The sequence below is a fragment of the Hetaerina americana genome, unplaced genomic scaffold (genome assembly GCF_022747635.1).
Source record: "Hetaerina americana unplaced genomic scaffold, ioHetAmer1.1.p SCAF_26, whole genome shotgun sequence".
Classification (NCBI taxonomy): Eukaryota; Metazoa; Arthropoda; class Insecta; order Odonata; family Calopterygidae; genus Hetaerina; species Hetaerina americana.
This window is the reverse complement of record NW_027286830.1, coordinates 3,666,492-3,688,956: the sequence shown is the minus strand read 5'-3', so window position 1 is coordinate 3,688,956 and position 22,465 is coordinate 3,666,492. Positions and strand designations below refer to the sequence as shown.

At 36.8% G+C, this 22,465-nt stretch overlaps 1 protein-coding gene across 1 annotated transcript in view; it reads left to right on the top strand.

The window, feature by feature from the left end:
* The first annotated feature begins 540 nt into the window (after positions 1–540).
* IntS8 (integrator complex subunit 8) overlaps positions 541–22,465 on the top strand; it is a 30,602-nt gene continuing 8,677 nt past the window's right edge. The window contains exons 1-14 of the mRNA XM_071586787.1: positions 541–789; positions 860–1,079; positions 1,195–1,494; positions 2,429–2,690; positions 4,587–4,874; positions 6,919–7,053; positions 8,934–9,071; positions 10,835–11,207; positions 14,415–14,548; positions 14,650–14,760; positions 14,892–15,081; positions 16,804–17,085; positions 18,613–18,825; positions 21,198–21,366. Coding sequence (XP_071442888.1) covers positions 723–789; positions 860–1,079; positions 1,195–1,494; positions 2,429–2,690; positions 4,587–4,874; positions 6,919–7,053; positions 8,934–9,071; positions 10,835–11,207; positions 14,415–14,548; positions 14,650–14,760; positions 14,892–15,081; positions 16,804–17,085; positions 18,613–18,825; positions 21,198–21,366 — 2,882 coding nt within the window. The 5' untranslated portion in view covers positions 541–722. The remainder of the gene's footprint in view (positions 790–859; positions 1,080–1,194; positions 1,495–2,428; positions 2,691–4,586; positions 4,875–6,918; positions 7,054–8,933; positions 9,072–10,834; positions 11,208–14,414; positions 14,549–14,649; positions 14,761–14,891; positions 15,082–16,803; positions 17,086–18,612; positions 18,826–21,197; positions 21,367–22,465) is intronic.

The window sequence follows — 22,465 nt, the reverse complement described above, 5'->3', positions numbered from 1 at the left end:
GTTTTGAGCTTTAATGATATTTCTGAGGTGGTAAACGAGACCATACTTGAAATGTTAAAACAATTATGAAATGAACATGCGGAGGCATGTTTGGTAACTTTAGGACAGGCGAGTGTTGTCGTGGCTAATAATTAACGATTAACTATCACAGAACAGCACAAGAAATTAATGACTGCACTTTTGCCTTTCTGTGTGGAATTCAAAACTTTTAAATCGCTCCAAATTTGTACTTGAACAAACATCAATACTTGATGACTTAATATTCAAAATTACTCACAAAAATAAATGTGACTGCCAAAGAACACAAAATATATGGATACAAAAGTAGAACCTAATAAATGCCTTAATTGACGAAACAATATTCTGTTGATATGGAGGTTAGGAAAACGCAAATAGTAGAGAATGCAGGGGTCTTCGCAAGATGGTAAAATGAAAGTGTTGAAGACATGCAACTTGCATTCATATAACCGGTATTTAGCCCCATAGTTTCGTTATTCTTTTGTTCTATCATGGAGATGAGCGCTCCAAGGTACGAGGCAATAGGCAGCGGCGACTGTATGTTTACAGAATACAATTCATCCTATTTCATACGATTTAATTACAAGTTGCCGAATAGATTCGAATTTTAAAGCTAATTTGTGACCTGAGGAATGATTTAGTTGTGAAGAAGGATGACCTCATCAAATAAGTTCCTGTAAATTATAAAAAAGTAACCGGTCACAATGTTCTGGTTTGAATTTCTCCTGAACCCTACCCTTTTAGTAGAGCATTTACAGAAGCCATCTCCAGGTAGATAATAATTTAGTTGAATATCATAAGGTTGTTGAGTTTTCATTATTCATGAGTGTCTTTTTCGTAGATCCGTCTGCTACAGAGCTAATAATAAAATTTTTGGCTGTTGCGGCCGATCAAAAGGAAGCGGAAAAAACAGAACCCAAACCTAGCGATGGTGAATTAAAATTTGCCGATGTAAAACCCGAGGAGGGATACAGGGTCAGCAAAAAGGTCCAAGCTCTGAGGTTGCTGTCCCTAAAAGTAGCCGCATTTTTAAAATGGGACTTAGCTATACTGGAGACAAAGTTAGTGGCTCTGGAATTTTGTGTTTTATTGAACTTATACTTTCAAGTAAACTATCGGGTGACATTTTCTCGTGACACATACGGTGTATTCAATTTTTTGGTGCTTCCTTTACAGGCTCCCCCTGACAATGCAGGTAACCTTGATTCAGGAACTACTCATAATGTGTTTGAACAGATCTGTTGTTGAGGAAATAATGACAAACCGAGAGGAGAAATATAGTGGCTCCGTTGAGTTATTAGGTGCTTTAGCAAAAGAAACTGCTAGTATGTTGGAAAAAAGTCGAACAAAAGGTAAAAGTGAAGGAGATGCTGGTGTAGCCCTTTTTGCGCTGACCTTGTGTCATCGTTGGGTCGTTCGAGCTGTTCGCCACAACCGTATTCCAACCAAGCAGGCTCGCCTACCATACATTCCAATGTGAGTTGAAGCATTTAATTTTTTACTTGAACCTTGGTACAATGCATGTTCATGCAAAAGTGATGTTTGGTTTTTGTTTAATTTTACTCAATTTAAGTTTTTGCTTTTTGATTCGGTTCGGGCGAGGACAGGTGATAATTTCGCATCGGTATATAACTGCTTAATTATTTATCCGGGGTTTTTGTAACTATTTATTTTATGGACAGTGTGTCATTTATTTGCATTTACATTCTGGATAACCTTCTCCAATAAGTAAAACTCATGTGTACGGTGTACACATGAGTTTTACTTATTTCAGGATTTGTAAGACTTAATTTTCAATGATGCTTTGGTCCCAAATGACTCAATTAACAGAAGCGATGAAATCTGCCATTATAACTTTTGGAATACTTTCATGAGTACATTTTTCTAAAACATAGAACATTGCCATGTCCTTAATTTTTATTTGGATCTTATTCTCAGCCGAATCCGTAAATCTAATTTGAAAAGTGATCACATTTTATATTCTGCATGGCGAAAAAATGCTTCAAGAAATAATTCGTATCCACTCTACCCATATTTTACCTTTTAATATTTCACTTGAATTTATTATACATTGGAACATCCTGTGCATTCGTCAAGTGTTCAAAATTTCCGAGTTTAAGAGGACGCCTCGGTAGCTTAAGTGGCTAAAGCACTCGACCGGATATTGAGGGATCTGGGTTCGAATCCCAGTCAAGGCGAATGATTTTTACACTTTGAAATTGTTGCATTGGAAATTTTTACCCACTTCTTTAAACCCAAGAAAATATCTCAAATTGTAATATGTGCTAATTTAATATTTGAAATATAATAATTAACAACAATATTTATAAAAAATAGTTGCTGCATTAAATTGTAAATGGCTGTGTGTAAGGAATTTTAGAGTGAACGTGTCTTCTATCTTGTTTTACAGACCTGGCTTGCAGGATGCTTGGTATATAGCTCCAAACATTGTCGAAGATGTGATTAGAGGTTTAGAGAACCTCATTCTAGAGTCAATAGCTGTTCTGGAAAGAGTGGCCACTCTCCCTGGAGCTCAGCCCACCAATGCCCCTACTCCATTAATCCCCGTCTATAACTCTTTTGCTCTCCCCACTGAGGACAGTAGTGATGAAGCCGTTATACATGATTGGAATCAGAGCATTGTGCTCTCACCTCAGGAATTCCATTGTCAGGTAATATATTTTATGTAAATGGTGTCGTTTTGGGATTAACAAGAGCTGGGCTGTCAAGGGAGAAGTATTTGACTCCTAGGTTTACTTTTGTATTCAACTCCATCCAAATTTGTCAATGTTCAACAATCTGTGAAACATGAGGCAGATCTTTGTCATGATATTTTTAGCTCACCTGTCGAGTGTCGCTTGATACAATTCATTCTCTGAATAACAGTGTTGCTCATGAACTCTAAGTAATCCCAGTGTACATCGTACTTTCCGATTTAAATGCAGTTATATAGTGTCTTGCAAAAAATGGTGCATTCTCACATTCAACCATTTTAGAAACACCATACATTTGTCTCATAGATTGAGTTTTGTGATAGCCATAGGTTACACATAAATGCATTCAATCTTCATGTTAGCTAAAAGTCATCAAGGGCCTTAAAAAATTAGAGCTCAGTGCAGGGTTTGGTAGGCATAGTTTCTAATAAACGGTAGGCATAGTTCCTAATAAATGGTAGGCATAGTTTCTAATAAATACATTTTAACTTTTTGAAAGCAACAGCTGACGTTCTTGAAGCTGCCACCAGCTCAAGTCTTAAGGAAGTCTAGCGGATAGAATTACAATTGCTGTTGAATTTCATTTGGTACAAAAATGTATTATTTCACATCAAATCTCTCGTCATCTCCTTCATAGTTCTAGATGTGGGGATTTAAGTCTTGATCATTTGATACTATTGGCTTTTTCAGTTAAAGGTTTGTGAGTATGTAACTATCATTCCTTTGAGCTAAGCACCCAGGTTGGTGTAATGGTAGTTGTAAACAAGGTTGGCTGAATCCACAGTGCAATTGTTCAGATACTCATAAAATCATCCAATATACAAACTTTTATATTCATTGAAGTATGAAGAGCATTATATAAAAAAACTAGAGAAAGTTTCTTTGCCGAATGCAATTCTACTCCTTATGTCCCTAACACTTGGATTAGGTTTTTACGTCTAAAAACTGTTCCGCCTGCTCTAGTTTTTACTCTCCTATTTTAATGTTTAACTTAGCCTTTCTCTTTTTGGAAAATCGTATAACCTTAGTTTTGTTAATATTCACTCTCATCCCATACCTATCGCAATGAATTTCCAATTCACTCAGCAATGCTTGCAACCCCTTGACTGACTGACAAACTGGAGCTTGGTCATCAGCAAACCTATCTGATTTAGCAAATTCCCAGCTGAATTTCATTTCTATCTCCAGTTCTTCCCATGCCTCTTTAATCATTTCCTCTGCATATGCATTCAACAGCACAGGTAATAATCGACAACCCTGCCTTACTCCTCTTCCCTAACACTGCCTATCAGGACTCTCTGCCCCCCACTCACTCCTGATCAACCTGGGACATGTACAGGTTGTCGATTTTTCCACTGGGGTCAGATGCCTCTGCAGCTGATAAACAGATGCTGGGTGTACTACCTTTCATCTGACTCCTAACCTTCAACCTATCTGGCATGGGTGACCCCACCTGGAATAATTATCATTGCTCCTGTCAGCACAGCTCTGAAGGTCATCGGAATCCACAAGCCCTTTCACCGCATCAAAGTTTTAGTCCATGGGCAGGGAAATTACATATATCAAATGTAAAAGAAGTCTGATTTACTGTCAGTTATGTAGGTGACAAGTTCAAAAAGTTAGCTTAATCGAGTTTCTTGACCTCTCTGTTAATATCTACCTTTGGCCCTTCATCCCAATCAATATGACTCCTGTCCATGGGATGGAGGTGTTTCAGGAGAAACATTTCCCTTGTGCCCCTTTGGTGATACCTTTATGTACCTCTCAGCTTGCACTGTTTGCATAGAGTAATAGTATGTTTGCATTACTATGTGAAATCTTAAATATTTACTCAACCTTTTCATTATTTTTCAGATTCGTTATGACTTGGGATCATATTTCTTTTTTCGAGAGAAATATGCTTCCGCTAAAGAACATATCCAAGGAGCTTCAGAGTTATTTAGTCTATTATCATCATCTGCAAACGCGATTGGTGCCCCAATGTCATTCTGCACTGTTGCAGAAGATGTGTTAAGGGGTTATATCAGTGCTTGCAAATTGGACTCTGCATCCACTGGTTTGGCTGTTACAAGTCCACTCTCAGCACAGCCTGGAGGTAGCTTATTGGACCAATTTTTCCATTCCTCAAAAAACATGTACATGGTGAGTGTGAACATCAAATGAAAGTTAGAATTTAAAATGGTATGTTATTGATATCCTCTGATATCCACTAATTAATGACATTTTTATCTATTAATAAAGATAATAATCAACTAAAAACCCATTTTGTTGAAATATAGTCAATGAGAAAACCTTATGATGCAATTACTTAAAAATAAATAATCCAGAAGTGAACAGATTCATAAAGATGTGATTAATCAACCCAGTCAATGCCTTTTTTATTACAAATAATTATTAATCCACTTATCCTTAACCGATTCATTTATTGCATTTATTCCACTGTAACAAGTTATTATATCCTTTCTCTCCATTTTAATTCAGTTAATTTAGAATTACAAAAATATTTGTCTTAAAGTTCTTTAGAATCTCACAAATTGACATTTATACATACTATATGCATAATAGGGCCGAAATGCTATTTTAAAAGCATATATGGTCCAAGGAAACTTGCCAGGCCTAAATCAAAATTAGATTAAGGTATTTCAATTTTTTAGTGTGTTAATTTTCAGCATTTTTGAATGAAACTCACTGAAAAATTTGAAGTTAAAAATTTGTTTTCGATCTAGTTTTATTATTAGCTGTACAACAGCTCATTTTTAAGGATTTTATCCTGTTAGTGTTATGTATCATATAGAAAACAATTTTGAATAGGATCAAGTCAAGTCTTGAATTTTTAAAAGTAGAACTGGGTGCGTATGTATCTTGGCGGCTGTTGTGTGGTAGACTTGTGGAATGCATATTTTTAAAATTACTAAAAACTATGACCTAATGTTAAGAAGTGTACTTCATGGGTATTTTTTGAAATTTCTCCATAATTATTATATAAAGAAAGAATTTAAAAGAGTTCAAGGATCAAACTGGGGGCATTTAGGACTAATATCTCATTTTTAAAGACATTTGCATATGGAGTAACTAGTCTTGAACATTTCAACCAATTCAGTTCACAGTTGTACCCTCGTATTGTTTTATGTGTAGAGCTAGCTGGCTTATTAATTGGTAGAAACTACATGCTGCTCATATTATGGGACAGAAAAGTTTCCTAGAAGTGTGGACAACATCACTTTGGTACCAGCAGACAAATTTAGTGTTGCATTTTTTGTATATGATTTTTCTGTCATACTTGTGGTAAGGAAAACTAAAATACAAATAGTAAGGAGGGAATACTTCTTTTCTAAAGGTGGTGGGAAATTAGCTACTTGTTCTCCCAGCTTGCTCTCTGTTCTTACTAATCCTCCATTTGCACCTCCTTGGAGCAAAAGCCTGGGAGTACTCCATGACTGGCTTTTGTTTAAATGAATAAATCAGTAAAATACTTCAGACTTTTCTAATAATCATTGTAAAAACAATTAAAAATATCATGCTATATGTTGAAGATATTCGTTCAGGTTACATGGCCATTATTTATATTTATTTGGCCATAATCATGACAATTTTATGTGGCATAAATATAGATTAAAATTGACTGTATCTTTGATTCTCTACAATATTTTTATTGGATGAATATGACCAGAAAATATGAACCTTTAATTTGTAAAACCCCTCTGACACATTCATTATACATCATGTGAGAGTTTTCTATGTAATGTGAATGTCATGAATTGAGTTGTGGCTATAAGTTTATAGTGATTTTGTTTGTTAGGAAATTTTCAGGACCATTTTACCTTGTTTTTTCATCGTTGTACTTGGTATTCTCTTGTTATGGCTATTAACGTAAAAATGGTGTTGATTATATTATGCTATGAATTTAATGCATAGTACTTGGCTCTTTCATAATCTGAATGTGCCTACCTTGCCCAATTGTAAAGGTTAACTCAATTACACTATCAAATTCCACTGATCTATCAATTTAAATCTGACATTACATGTGAACTGCTGATATGCTTCACAATTTACTTATTTTACTTCTTTTATTATTTACAGTGTGTGTTGAGTTATGTGTGTTATGACTTACATTAAAGGATGGCAGGTAAAAAATGCTTGTAAGCCACTGTAACATTTTGTAATTATGGCATTTTGTATTGTTTAGGGAATTGTTCCCATTCTACAACAAGACAACTTTAAGAAAGAAATTCCAATGGTTCACAGAGACCTTTTGGAGCTGGATATTGTAGGAGCAGCTTCCAGTGGAAATTTTACAGTGGCCCGGGGTTTACCATTGCAGGTTTGTTGATACTTGAACAATCAAGTTGTAATGATGAAAGAAGACACGGCTTTTCCACATAAAATATATTTGTACTACGACCTAGGTTTCATTATAGTGTAGAATCTTCAGGACTTACAGATGTTATGCTGTAACGAAACCTAGGTCATAGTAAAATATTCTATGTGGAAAAGCAAAGTGTCTTCTTTCATTTTCAAGAATTTCCACCATGGTATGCCTGAAACTGTGTATTTAATCAAGTTGTAATTCATAAAAATATGATGTAATCGTGCACTTAGATGTGTAAATTCACCATAGATATATTATAATTAATTTTTAATAGAAAAATAAATTTGAACCTTTAAATTGAGAAAACAAAATAGTTCCGTGACCATCATGTAATGGAAATATAATGTAACTTTCACCATGAATGCCAGTATATACCCGGAATTGATGCTATTCCTGAGAGATTATATCAGACCACTTGAGAATGTAGTCTCCAATCATTCAATAACCATCTTCTGTACCAGCTGATGAGATACACATGTTTCATGTCTATCAAACTGGTTTCTTGACCTTTTTTACAACAATTTTTTTTGAGTTGTGTGTATAACACAATGAACTGTAATTTTATTATGCAGTGTAATGAGATACATTTTCTCAGTTAACTTTTTTTAATATACATGCATGAATGTGGGTGTGCAGAAGAATGGAAAAGGTGAAGTGGACAGATAGCCAAACAAGCGAGAAGTGCAGGTCATGGTGAGGAAGGAGAGAGGATTGTTGGGAGAAAGCCAATAGAGGCAGGAGAGCATTAAATGAGTATTTTAATTGGCAATAGGATGTTGAAGGCTGTGAAAGAGGGGAAAATGTGAGGCAAATGAGAATTGAAGAAGTGGTTATTGTAATGTTGGATGTCTGGTTGTGTTTTGTTAAGGGAGACTAGGAAATTGTCACTGTACTGTTTGCTAGCTTGTGACCATCCAAAACCTACCCCAACTGGTAGATTGTAAATAATAGTAATGCATACATAATCTGTAAAATGCCTAACACTTTGAGTTTATGTTCATACAAAACTACAACAGAAATTCTTGGTGCATTATGAAGTTGGCCAGGGGAAAAAACAAGTTCAATATAGCGCAGTGCAACAAATTTAATTTAGATTAATGGAATTGGAACCTCTGTCGTTACTTAGAAGTAATCAGTGGTTAGAAACCATCCAAAACCTACCCTTGAATAGAATACAATCGAGGAACAATGAATTACATAAGATTGAATTCAAAATCAGGAAAATTTAAATTTTTTGTCTGTTTTTTGGCACATCCTAAGATTTTAAAGTGTTTAAATACAAAAATCTGAAAATAAAATAAAATCTGAAAAACTACATTTTGGAAACATATGAAGTTATTCATGCTTGTTAGAAAACATGTGGTATTGAGTATACCCAGGTATGGCACCAGTTGTGATTCAAGTCTTCCAAACAGTATGTGATGTGATTATGAACTAAATTGTCATAAAAACTGATTGAACCCTAATATATTGATCATGCATAGCAATAATATTTCATTGATTTCTTTATTGCGTAAATAAGCATGCATGAGAAAAACTGCAATCATAGCATATTTCAGTTCAATCCTCAAAACATATTTCACATTATAAGATGTCCTTGTGGATTGAAAGTGGAAAGTACAAACATGGCTAAAAATAATAAAAAGCATATCAGCTTACACCATAATTATATTTTGAATTATTTAATTGATTTATTTATTGCCTGGGATAGTTAATCCCAACTATGCAATAGTAATCACTCCAAAATTACATTGTCTGGCTGAGTCACTGTGTTCGTAGTTGCCTCAGCAAAATAAAACATTTTTACCATTGATTTTAACCCTATTTTCAAGATTCAAACACTAAATGTGATACGAAGAGCAATAGGAGATGGTTCTACTGGATCTTCTGTCCATTTTGCTGCTACAACAGGAGACTACTTGCAATCAGTTCAACAGAGCCCTATTAAGGCTGCTGAGTTAATGATAAGTGTAAGTAGATATCTTATTCTTTATCTAATTTAGTGATCCTATGTATGTTAAGACATGAAAAAGAAGAAGACATATTGACAAATATATGTTTTGGAGTTACATAAACAAGCCATGTTAAAGCAGAAGTGGGTTGCCACAAGGAAAGGATTCAGAGCATGGACCTTTGCTTATTGTAATTCATTAATCTTTTTGCATAGCTGTTATGTCCATGGCACAGTAAACTCCCAGAAAATAATGCCCATGTAGCAAAATGATATTTTGCATACTTATTCCATGGATTCATATTTGTACAAAAATAAATAACCCCCATTTGATGCTTACCTTACGACCTCTCTGTTTGAAATGGAGTTAGAAATGATAGTGATAGGAAGCTGTAACGTTGTTCTCTATCAATAGTGGCTTATTAAGTGAATAAAGTTGCATTGAGCATTGAAAGGTGAATATTTAAAACTGTGTGACCATGACTTGTGAGATTTTGGATGGTAGAATGAATATCATTTTCAAGTACATGACTTTTTTTTAATCAAACAGAATTCTTTTATTAATAATGAAATTCATGATAATCATGTTTATTTTGGCCCAGTGATGACGAATTTCAGGATCCTATGATGAATAAATCTTGATATATGTGTGTTGCTGCTAATTTTTTTATGTGACAATTTTAACAATTTTTTCTTTTTATTTAGTGTTAACATTAAATTTTTTGTCTTTTCTATCTGATCCGACCTGAAAAATCAGGGTTCATCTTATGGACTGTGTAATATGTTAATATCCAAAGCACTTATTTATTAGAATACACATTAATTTCAAAATAGAATGGGCCATGATATGATTTATTTGTCAGGCACTTTATGATGCTGTTGTTGATTTTTTTCCAAGACTTAAATGTTTGAATAAATGTATTTACTTCCATTGACAATTATCAGTACCATGAACACTCAAGTGTTTAATTTTCCTGTGTCCCATTAGTCAAAAATTTTGTGTGTACATGTTGTATGAATTTAAATGCTTGCTTTCGTTTTGGAGTGGCTCAAAATAACAGGTGTTCCCTGGCATAGGAATGTGATGTAAAGAGATATGAGGGTAGAGAGAGGGCTCAAGTGAGGGGTAGAGATGGTACCATGCTCATCAAAAAAGGCATTTATGCAAAACGTCTGCAGAAATGACTGTAGGGACGTTTGGCAGAGAAGGGTGTAATGGAGGAACGGGAGATCAGTTAAAAAGTGGAGGGAGGTGGAAATTGTAAACACTTAAAGTATGTGGGGTTAGTTGGAAGGAAGAGGAGATAGTGGGGCCCAAGTCTGAATTTACTGAACTGTCAGGAGATAGCCCATTTATTGTGATAAGGATGTGGTCACAGGGGGCTAGGAGAGTAGTTAGGGGATATGGAAAAGGTGTAACTTCACCTGCAAATTAGTACAAAACAATTAGATGGCATTAAAACTGGGTAGGAGGTATCGATAAAGGAATACTTAAAAACCAAGGTTTTTCTATGAAAGCATATCTTTTGATATCATGGGGTCATGTTTTTGAACTTTTGCTGCATATAATCAAAGTCAAACTAACCCTCAGATTTAATACTCTGGATACAATAAAAATATGCAATTTTAATATTAAGTTTTCATATTAATTATATATAAGGCACAAACTCCCTGTCCTTAATTTTACATGTTATTGTATATTAGTTATTAAGTGAGGAAACTGATCAGTCATTCATCATTGTTACTCAGAAATGGTGTACTTCTTTCTCTTCTGCACTATAGTCATTGAAGCCAATGTTGAAGGATGGGAGCCCAGATATGAAAAAGCGCTTGAAGCAGATGCTCTTATGGATTATGGAATGGGGTGGGGATGATACACCAGAGAAAGATGACTCTGAAGATGAGGAGGAGGAAGAAGGGGAAGTGGTGGTGGAAGGAGAAGCAAAAAGTGATGGTAGCAGCAGGTGGGGCTTGCAGCAAACACTGTTGTCATCTGGTGAAGTTCGGAGCCTCTTTACAGAGGATGAATTAGTACCAATGGAGATGCGGTGGAAGATGCAACCCTCAACACAAATTGATTCAAAAGGGCGAGCCTTACCATCCTTGGCAGCACTGGATGCCATTCCATGGTACACATCATCAGACTTCCAGGGAAGTAAGTGGCGTACAGATGCTTGGGTTCTAGGGGAATACATATTTTGACAGTAAAGGACCAATTTCCAGATATGTGAGAAGACTGAATACCTACATAGTTGTACAGCAATTGGCACATCTAAACTACATAACTGTACTCTTGGGGATCGAGATGGTGTGGTGGCTATCGTACTGGCTTCCCACCCTGAGGGCCCGGGTTCAAATCCCGGCAGTGTTGAGCATTTTTCATTGGTATCTCGATCCCTTCTTGAGGTGCTTTGTGGAGGGCACTTAAAATGAGTATGCCATCTGTTGGATGGGATGTTAAGTGGTGGACCCCTTGGCGCCTTTCGTAAAGAGTAGGCTAATGCCGACACCGGGTTTCTCTCCACCCTTCATCCTTTCCTGTCCATCCCTAATGGTGCAAATGACCTCAGCTGGCGGTTGCCTCCCCAAAATACTACAACGAACTGTACTCTTTGTTTATACAGCAAATACTCCATAGTATTCTGTATACTGTTTTCCAAGATTATTCGGGTCTCCCACCGGGTCCACATTCGTAGGTTTGCCGACGTTTCGATGGCCGAGTCGTCCATCGTCTTCAGGGCATGTCGTTACTCAGGTATTTGGCCGCCTTATATAGTTTGGTCAGGAGGTCAGGTCACGACTGATTGGTCAGACGCTTTCCGCCTCTTGTTTTCCTTGATGTTCCTCAAAATGGGTTTCCACGCATTACTGAGGGAGTATCCGCTGTCTCGGTTAATGGATTTGTTTTCGAGCTGGATCGCTATTGCTTCCTTAGTCAATCTTTCCTAAAATTTCTCTTCTCGGCACAGGATCCTTGTCTCCTCCCACCGAATGCTATGGTCGGAGATGATGCTGTGCTCTGCAATGGCCGACTTCTCAGGTTGGCACAGTTTGAAATGTCTCCGGTGTTCTTTTAACCTTTTAGCAATGGTCCTTCCGGTCTCTCCCACGTAGACTTGGCCGCACTCGCAGGGTATCCAGTATACTCCAGGGGTTATGAGGCCACAGGAGTCCTTTGCCCTTGCTAATTCGTCCCTGAGTTTGTTACAGGGACGGAAGTAGGTGTCGATGTTGTACCTCTTCAGTATTCTCGTGACCTTGCCCGAGACCGTGGAGACAAAGGGTAGACCCGCCCTTGCCAGTGGTTTTGGTTCGGCTTCCTTCGGTGTGGAGGCCTGAGGCTTGACAGTCCTTTTTAGCACCAACACAATTTCCGTCTCGCTGTAGCCATTTTGCCTGAAAGTCTTCTTAAGGTGCAGCAGCTCCTTGTGAAGACTTTCTGTGTCAGATATTGCTCTTGCTCGGTGTATAAGCGTTGATAGAACCACCATTCTCTGGTAGGGGTGATGGTGACTTCTTCCGTTGAGGTAAAGGTCTGTGTGCGTCAGTTTGCGGTAGACGCTGTGTCCCAATGACCCGTCTGCTTTCCGGTGGACGAGTATATCGAGAAATGGAAGGCTATTGTTGACCTCCACCTCCATGGTGAACTGTATATTTGGGTGCAGGCTATTCATGTGCTCCAGGAACTGCTTGAGGGTCTCCGATCCATGCGGCCAGATAATAAATGTGTCATCCACGTACCGGAAGAAACATTTAGGTTTGAGAGGGGCTGATATTAGGGCCTTTTCTTCTAAATCTTCCATGAAGAAGTTGGCGATCACAGGAGACAGGGGAGACCCCATTGCCACCCCATCGGTCTGCTCGAAGAACTCGCCATCGTATTTGAAGTACGTGGAAGTCAGTGCGTGGTGAAAGAGATTCACCGTGTCACGATCAAACATGGCTTCCAGTTGTCTGAGAGTGTCTTTGAGAGGCACGCGAGTGAATAACGACACCACATCGAGGCTGATCATGAGGTCTCCTTCTTCGAGGCGAAATTCAGCCAAAGTTTTAACGAAGTTCACTGAGTTCTTGATGTGGTGTTCACACAGTCCGACGTGAGGTGACAGGATTCCGGTGAGGTGTTTGGCCAAATTGTAGGTGGGTGACCCAATGGCACTCACGATGGGTCTCAGGGGCACGCCGTCTTTATGAATCTTGGGTAATCCATAGAGTCTAGGAGGAGCAGGTGCTGGAGGAGACAGTTTTCTGGCCGCATCTGTGGGAAGGCCTGTCTTCTTGATCAAAGCGTTCGTTTTCCTAGTGATGGAGTCAGTGGGATCTCTGGTGAGTTTCTGGTACGCTTGGTCCCGTAGGATGTCCTGCATCTTATGGCGGTAGTCCTCGGTGGTCATCAGTACCGTGGCGTTGCCTTTGTCCACTGGTAGAACCGTGACGGCCTTGTTGTCGCGTAGTGCACGGACGGCAGCCTTTCCCTCTCTCGTGGTGTTGGGCTTTGGTGGAACGGCCCTTTTTAGGACCAAGGCGATCTCTGCCCTCACTTCCTCAGCCAGGTCCCTGGGTAGCTTTCTGACGGCAGGTTCTATTCCGGCTACGAAGTCACTGAGTGGTACGATACTGGGAGCTGGAGCGAAGTTGAGTCCTTTCGACAGGACCGACATCGTAGGTCCATCAAGCTTCTCTTTCGTCAGGTTGATCACCAACCTTTTTGGGTCCAGCGGTGAAATCACCGATTTTTTAGTAGGAAGACTGCTGAACTTCTTTTTCTGCCTTTCGGTGTCTTTGTGGAGCAGTAACTCCCTACTGGCTGTTGTGGAGCGGTGGATGTACTCCCAGTCCAAAGGTGAGAGCATGGTTGCCAGGCGTAAGTGAAGCGTCATCAACCTCCTTGCGAACTGGTCTAGGTGTTTCCTCTTGTCATGGAGGCGTTCACGGACTAACGCCAGGCTTGCCCGCTTCAGGATTCGCTTTGCAGCCGGTGTGTTGATTGACGATCGGACTGCGGCGAAAGTAGGGATGGCCTCTTCGTCACGACATCGCAGGAGAAAGGTGAGAGAACTTAGGAGTCTCGCCTTCTCCTTACGCAAAGCTTCCAGTTTCCGGATGCTGTGGTGAATTTCCTCCCCGTAGAGGTTTGTGAAGAATGATCTGGTATTTTCCCGGCGAATAATGTTTTCCAAGATTATTCGGGTCTTCCACCGGGTCCACGTTTGTAGGTTTGCCGACGTTTGGAATACCTACATTTAATACTTTTTACTTGTATATTTTTCAAAATAATTTTTCATCTTCTGAACTATTTTGTAAAAAATATGTTTGCATGATTTATTTAAGAGATTACCAGCTATGTCATTTATCTCCTAAGGTAACATGAAGCTTGTGGCAGGAAGATTGGAACAGCAAGTAATTCTAAGCTATAATCCAGAGGAAATTAGGCAACATCTTCATGCCCTGCTATCAATAAATTCAGTAAAATCTCTTATAAGAATAAACGCGAAGGTAAGAGAATCTAAATTCATTATTTGATATTAAAATCATAAGTAAAATGAATTATTTTGAATCCCTAATGATGGATAACTGTAATGTAATTTTTTTTTAAGTGGGAGCTGCCAATACCTTTGCATAGTGTTGTCATGAGTATATCACGAGGTTTCATGCAGGACTTCTGCTTTATTCTCCTTGCCAAAGCTCGGGAACTTACTGAAATGAAGGTAATTAGTTTTCTTTCTAAGAATTATTCTTCTCTGTTAAATTTAATAGGATAACTAGTGTGAAGTACATTAGATGAGAGGGCAGTTGTGGCTGAGTATTTACCATTTCAAAACTTGTACCTTGTTTCCAGAATTATGATGATGCTCTTGGGCTGCTCCTGACTGTTCAGAGTGAAGTTCAACAGCACATTGGAATGGGCAGTGGCATGGGGAATGCTGGTCCATTTGGCAATGTTGCGCTTAAGTTCCTTCGCCTTGTGTCTTGGGAGGCTCTCTTGGTTCGAATCCCTCAGTCATTGGAGCAGTGGCCTCATGTGGACAGTGAGTGTCAAGTGTTTCTTGGTTTTAATTAATAAAATATCGATTCTGTAGGTTATAGGGTTGCCTTAATTCTGTGAAGCCCGTAAAAAATAGGTTTTTTAGATAATATTTCAAGGCAAAATAGTGCGTCAGAGGAGTTTATTGAAAAATGTTCATGCTTTTATGGGTCACAAACCCAAGTTAAAATCAGATATTTAATGGATGATGTTAAGAATACTGTAGTTATACATTATACAAACAGAATGAGTACAAGAATTAATAAAAGAAGAAAAATTGTAGTATCTCATGCTTAAGTTGAATATCTTGATTCATAATTATTTATATGTTTTCATTACAGGATTATTTAGAGAGGTTATTTTTTCAAAACACACATGAAAGAGAATTCTATGGTTTTATTGTCACAATTCATTTCAAATGAATTTTCCATAGCCTTTATATATTTTAGCTGATGAAGGTTCATTCATTTCTTTTGGATTGTATTTCATAATTTGTCGCGTGCATTAGAATTTTTGTCATTTTTGGATTTAAAATCAGTCACTTTAATCCCACTCCATGAAATTATAATTAAAATTTATTCTTGATAGGACTTAGGTATGTATAAAAAACAATATATGGGATGGACTGTAACAAATATTAATCTTGGTAATTTTAGTAGCTTTGGTCTTCATAAGCATCCTTGCAAAGTATTAGTCTCTATCTCATTGGTCATTCTAGATTTTAGAACATTACCAGTTTGATGGCTTTCCTTTTAATTAGTTTTCTTCCTCCAAATACAGTTCCTGAGTTAAATTAAAATTAAATGAAAGGAATGGTATGATTTGAGTGTGACCTGTGGCTTCATTAATTTCAGTTTCCCCATTATTTGTTATTTCTTGTGCAAATTTTGCCTTGTGGTCTTGGTGGAATGGGAAATCAAACCCAGCTGAATCATCTTAGAGGTGTTCAATATCTTTAAAGATTTTCTGAATCATGTATAGGGTATGATGATTTTTATTCCATTATTATTATTATTAAGTTATCTACTAGTTAAAGTAGGTTTTGCATGGACACAACTACTAAATAAATTTTTGTGACTCCTAACAAAACACAATCCAGCAATCTACTCTTCATGAAGTCCTTCATCTCTGTGTACTTCCTTCCTCCCTTTATCCCATCCAGCATCCCAATCCTACTCCTGCCCTCTCTTCATTTGCCTAACATTCTCTCCTCTATTATAATCTTCAACACCCCACTGCCGATCGATACGCCCTTCATCCATTTTTCCTGCCTCCATAGGATTGCTCCCAACGAACCCCTCTCCTCAACCACCATACCAAGTACTTCCTCGTTTGTTTTCTTCTCTGTCCATTTCAACTTCTCCATCCTTTGTCTCATCCACATTTCAAAATTCTAATTAGAGCAGCCTTTGTTGATACCAGTAGTTTGGGAAGCAATTAGGTGATGAGCCGCTAAAGGTGCCCAAATCAGTTTCTAAACACATGGGAGAACAATAGGGTAAAATGCTGGTATGTTAATTAGGAAAACTCAAGATAGGGAATTCATTAAATGAGTGGCCATTAGCTCTTCGATTGTCAGTGGACCTGTGCTCCACCACACTTGAATTTTGCGGATTAATGTACATCCAGGTGCTAGTAGAGAGAAAGAGTATGGGATGAATCAATGTCAGCATAGAACTTTCAATTGTAAGGACTTTTTAAACACTTGTTTTTATTTTTTCACCAGACCCTCAAGAATTGGCAGCTCTCTGTAGAACTTGCCTGAGAGAATTGAGTGGTGGGAGTGGGTACAATGGGGGGGGTCCTGATGGAAATGTTCAGCCACGGCTCGAGTTGGCAGAGTTATGTGCGGCCACCTTACTCAACTTACATGATTGGGATTACCTCTGCTCCCTTGATGTGCGCCGATGTCCAAATCTGGAGTTTCCATGTGCATTGGCTATAGCGTCTCGCCACCTGCTTAAGTTTAAAGGTGGCAAGAAAGTTTCACGGGACACATGGGATTTAGGCAAGTATTTTTTAATTAAGGTAGCTCTATGGAATAAATGTGTTGGTGATTTTTTTTCAGAAATTGTTTTTAATATGGTCAGTATTTTTTTGTGCACAGTAAAATTTATTGGATGGAAATGGGAAAATTATTTGTAATAATGATTCTCAAACAATTCTCTCAAGACGACTGATGGAATTCATTACTGTAATCATTTAGATAGAAAAATAGCTCGTACTGGTGCCAATCATGATTTTTAATAATTCTATTGACTCAACAGCAATGGTGGAAGTCATCATAAATTGATCAGTTATGTTTTGACGTTGCTGTTCATTTTTAGGCATTAACGAGGGAGAACGAGGTTTAAGAGTGATGTATTTGGATGAAACTGACCACTTTTGTTCTTCTTTACTACCTAACTTCAGAAAAGCCCCCTCCTGCACAGATTACTAAATTGTGCACAAGAGAAATGCATTAACATGTTTCAGAAAATCATTTGTTCATATTTTTGCCATGGTAATGATGTGGTGCTGTAGTACCTTTCTCAGCAATTATTGCAAAGGTATGTAGTGTAAGTTTACATAATTGAAAATTTTTTGTCATTATTTGACTATATTTTGGGTTACTTTTCTGGCCACACGTTCCAGTTACCAAATTTGGTAAGCTTTCAACTTTTTAATGTGGCAGGCGCTAAATTTGATGAAAAGATAGGGTAGCCATTAGTGGTCCAATGCCTGCTGTCATTCATTAAAACCTCAATTTACATTTTTGAAGGGGTGTATGATAAAATATGTAAATTCAAGGTTTATGTAAAATTGATGTTTGGGAAGAAAAATTAAAGTTCTATTTTCAATTTTTTTTGAAAAGTGAATAACTTGGACTAAGATATAATAAACAATATAAAAAACATCAATTTGTCAATACAATTAGTTGCTTATTAAATGAAGAATACAATGTATCTTTCCACTGCCCTTATACATTGATATGATACATAAAACAAAAATTAATTGCATTAAATGTAAATAAAAAAGACCCATTACTGAAAATTTTGAAGTATTAAATTCTGATATAGGATGGTTTTGTATGTATCATTAAGTTTCCTAAATGATCTCAGCTGTCGGTCTCCTCCCCTAAATACTACTATCATTAGGTTTCCTATATCCCTGAATACAGTGGTAGAAATCAAGTTTCCTGCTTATGCTTACTTATCTGCTAAATAGAACTGTTAGAACTGAAACCAAGAACCAAACCGGAACCGAAAGAATGTGAAACCAACAGTCACTTGTGTGTAGCTAAACATGTATACATACATTGAATGCTTCATCTGTTGATGCTGCATTGTACCGGAGCCATTGTCATAGTTAATGAAGTTTAAATGTTGGATTACCATTTTCCCCCTTGCCCTTTCATAATGAATGGTTTATACCTATTTTAGCCAGAAATAGTTTCATAAAATGTTTTTGTGGAAATGAGCTGAATTTAATTTTTATTGAAAAAGGTATATTTCATTTTCATATTTTATAATTCCTCAATTCGCATCCCTTCTAGTCATTCCTGCATTTGGCCCAACCTCCAATGTGTCATCTTCATCTCAGGGAAGTTCCAGCAGTAGTGGACCACATCATCACCATCATCATCATGGTTCTGGTGGTGGGTCATTTCATGGCCATCAGCACAAAAGGTCCTATGCTGGAAGTACTATATCCGTTGTTCATCGATCATCATCTCCGAGTAATATGAGTTCTGGTAGTTCAACTCCTGGTAAATTTCTAATATTTCATTGCTGTTTTTTGTCATACTATATACTATACTGAACCTTATTGCAAATATGCAGTTATAAATAGGAATATATATACTTCGTACATGTTAACTAGTGTAATAATGTACTTTTGAATATGCAATCAGCATGTATCCTCTTAAGATTTATAAATATTTTAGTCTCAATAGATGCATTTATCAGTAGTAAGTGCATAGCTTTATTATAAGTGTTGGTGTGTTTTGTGTGTTTAAAAGGTATTTGAAAACAATTACACCCTCTGTTTATCTTTGATAAAGGAATTCAAAGAGGCTTCAAGTAACATGAGTTTGAAGTGCATACCTGATTTGGAATTCATCAAAATAGCTTTACAAAAATATCTGTCTTCATTCAAATAAAAGCTTTGTAAATGTATGAAAATGAGTATTTCAGTTGCCATAAGTCTTCCGGCATCTGGTTCTCTAAAGAAAGAGGATAATGTAATGAAATTTAGGTACAGGGAGTAAAAATGTACAAATTAAATTTTAAAAGTAAACCTTGAGGTAAACATTTTCATCAAATAAGACTTTGTAGTGCCAGTGCAGTATTTCAATAACAGCAGATGGGTTAAAAAATAATGCAAATTGTTGTACGTATACTGTTTTTAGCCTTATTAACTCTCAATTTCTACCGTTGTTGTTCTGATCAAAATAAGTTGTCATTTATAGCAGAAGAGCATTGAATGCATCACTATTGAGTGGTTTTATAAACACCGTATTTTCCCATCAATAACGAGTGCGTTTTTGTGCAAAAATGTTCATATGATCGAAAAAAATGACGATGCGCATTATGTAATGAAAATTGAAAAAATCAAAACATTTACATCCCTACGTATACAATAATTTGAAGAAAATTCTCGCAAAAATAAATTAGTCTGGAAGCATGCCTTTCTAATTGCATACTATTTTATACAGATCTGCTACTTTTACAGTTATTTCATCTCATAAATCAATGAGAAAAAGAAGAAACATATAGTTTCTATACTTCAATTAGTCTAATACGTTGTACTTCTTTATTCTAATACATAGCATTTCACATGTAAGTAAAGTATGTCACATAATATGCATGAACGTATAAATATATGATAGGATAGGTAGATCACTCAAATCCAAGAAATTGGTCACCTGAATCACGATTAAATGAGTTAAGTGCATTTATTATCTCTTCAGGCACATCACCGAGTTCACTCTCCAAATTTAACTCTTCCTCATCTTTTAGCGCTGGCGTTGAAATATTGCCTAACGCTTTTTCAAATCCATTTTTTAACCAGAGTCTTGCTCTGACACCCTGCCAAATTTCCAAGATCCACTGGCTTATTTCTTCATAAGACTCTTTTAATCCTTCCCGATTGTGTGTAGTCTTTCTTACCTGACATCATCCACTTTTCCCAACTAGAATGTAACTTTAATTTAAAACATTTATTATGGGATAAATCGTGGCAGTCTAGGGATTTATTTTTTCTTTCGCAAAATTGATAAACTCTAGCTTTAACATCGCTGTATACGATTTTCTTCTCCATGGGTAATTTTCTAGAGAAAATTCTAAAGTACAAAAGCTTAGCTCAATTCAGGTTTGAAACAATTACCATGTAGGCGGCACTTTCATAGAACTTGGAGTGTGTCTGCAACAGCTGATTGCTGATACTAACAAAGTGAAGTAAAGCTAACAAAGCAACACAATTCTATTTCATTCATGATATTATTTTTGTATATTAGATTTGATGAAATTTAATTTATTTAGCAAGTGAAAGGGCACACAAACCTATGTCTGGTTTCAACTTATGAATCAGCGAAAAGCAATAAGGCGACATATTGTGTTGGCTTGTAAATATTGTTTATTTTTTGATCCTTCTGTTGTTTGGAATTGATTTCAATCACCTGGGTCTCATCTTCTGTTTACTTACGGTAGATATAACCCCAGGCAATTATGATTTCATGTATTAATTGTTTGTTACCATCTCGGCAGCTATACATGTTCAAGATAACTATGAAGCCCTGGGCGCACGGAATCTATACAAATTCATGATAACTACCAAGTTCTGGGTGTGTGTTATACATAAGGTGCATGTTATTAATGGGAAAATATGGTAATATATGGGAATTTCATTTTTTTCGGAAACCCTTGTATCTATTTTTCATTCAACTCAAAAGGAAAGCTCAGTGATTAACTTTAGTCTCTTAGGAATAGGTCTATTATTAGGAATAATCTTCTACAAGTTTTCTGTGTGGAAGATATGAATTCATTCCATATTGAATAGAGTAATATCAGTCTGCTTTATCTTTTAAGAGTTTGATGTATAGCTTTTTACTTATCGTTATGTACCATTGTTTTTATTTAGGTGGGTTGACAAGATCCCATTTAATACTGTGGATTGAGCGTTTGAGAGAATCCACAGTCCTATCAGTTTTGGCTTCTTTGCTTGCTCGACTTCATAATGTTCTCCGTGATGAACCTAGTCTTGAACTGAATGCTGAATATACAGCGCTGTGGCCAGCTGTTTTGAGCAAGTATGTTAGCGATACACATAATCTTTTTTTTAATTTTGGAATTTTCCTAATGGTCTTTCTATTGTACCAAATTAAGAAAAAAGTGTCCCATCTTATTCTTTATATATTTTTAGACAATAGTTTCTTGTCATCATTCCATGTAGGATTGGACATGTAGGATTGGACATGTATGATCCTTATCGATCTGATAAAATGACTAAAAGTATTGTTGAAGTATCTAAGAATGCCTTGGATTTCAGAAACAATTTCCTGTGTCATTTTACTAATTTTTATAGTATTTGTTAGCAATTTTTTAATTCTGTGAATTTTGTTATAACTTGTCATTGACTTAGCTGTCATAAAATTTTTATCTCTTAGAATAGTGAACAAAGTGAAATAATGTGATGGGAAGGAATTGGGAAATATTAAAGTCAGAAATAAGTGGCATCCTTACTGTGGTTTATTTCTAGGCATCAAGACGTAAAACTACACCATGTCAAAATGAGTAGGTTTTCCTGTAAATGGAGAGAGTATTGTTGTTATAATAGGATAAAGATCTAATTAAATAACGGCAATTCAGTCCATTCAAATACACTTCTATGATAAATAAGTGATTCTAGCTCTTGTCCGCTTGATAATCAAGTAGAAAAGTGCTACAATCAGTTAAACATGTTCGACTTCTAACACATCACGCCTGAAGCTACTCAATTTACACTTCTATGAACTGCCCAGAGATTTCTTTCCCTTTACAACTTTAAACTAATGATTTTTTTTTTGGCCAACATATATAATGTGGGAAGAGGCTATATGGGCTGATTCGTAGTATTTATGAGGAAGGTATCTGGCCGGAAGACTTTGTGAGATCAGTTTTAGTTCCTATTCCGAAAAAGGTAAAGGTTACATCTTGTGAGGACTACAGGACGATAAGTTTGATATCCCACGCAGCTAAAGTTGTTCTCAGGATCATAAACAAAAGGATAGAGAGTAGGGCTAATGTTTACTTAGGGGATGATCAGTTTGGGTTTAGGAAGGGGAGAGGTACGCGTGATGCCATTGCAGTAATGAGATTATTAATCGAGAGGAATATAGAACACAACCAGGAGGTATATGCCTGTTTCGT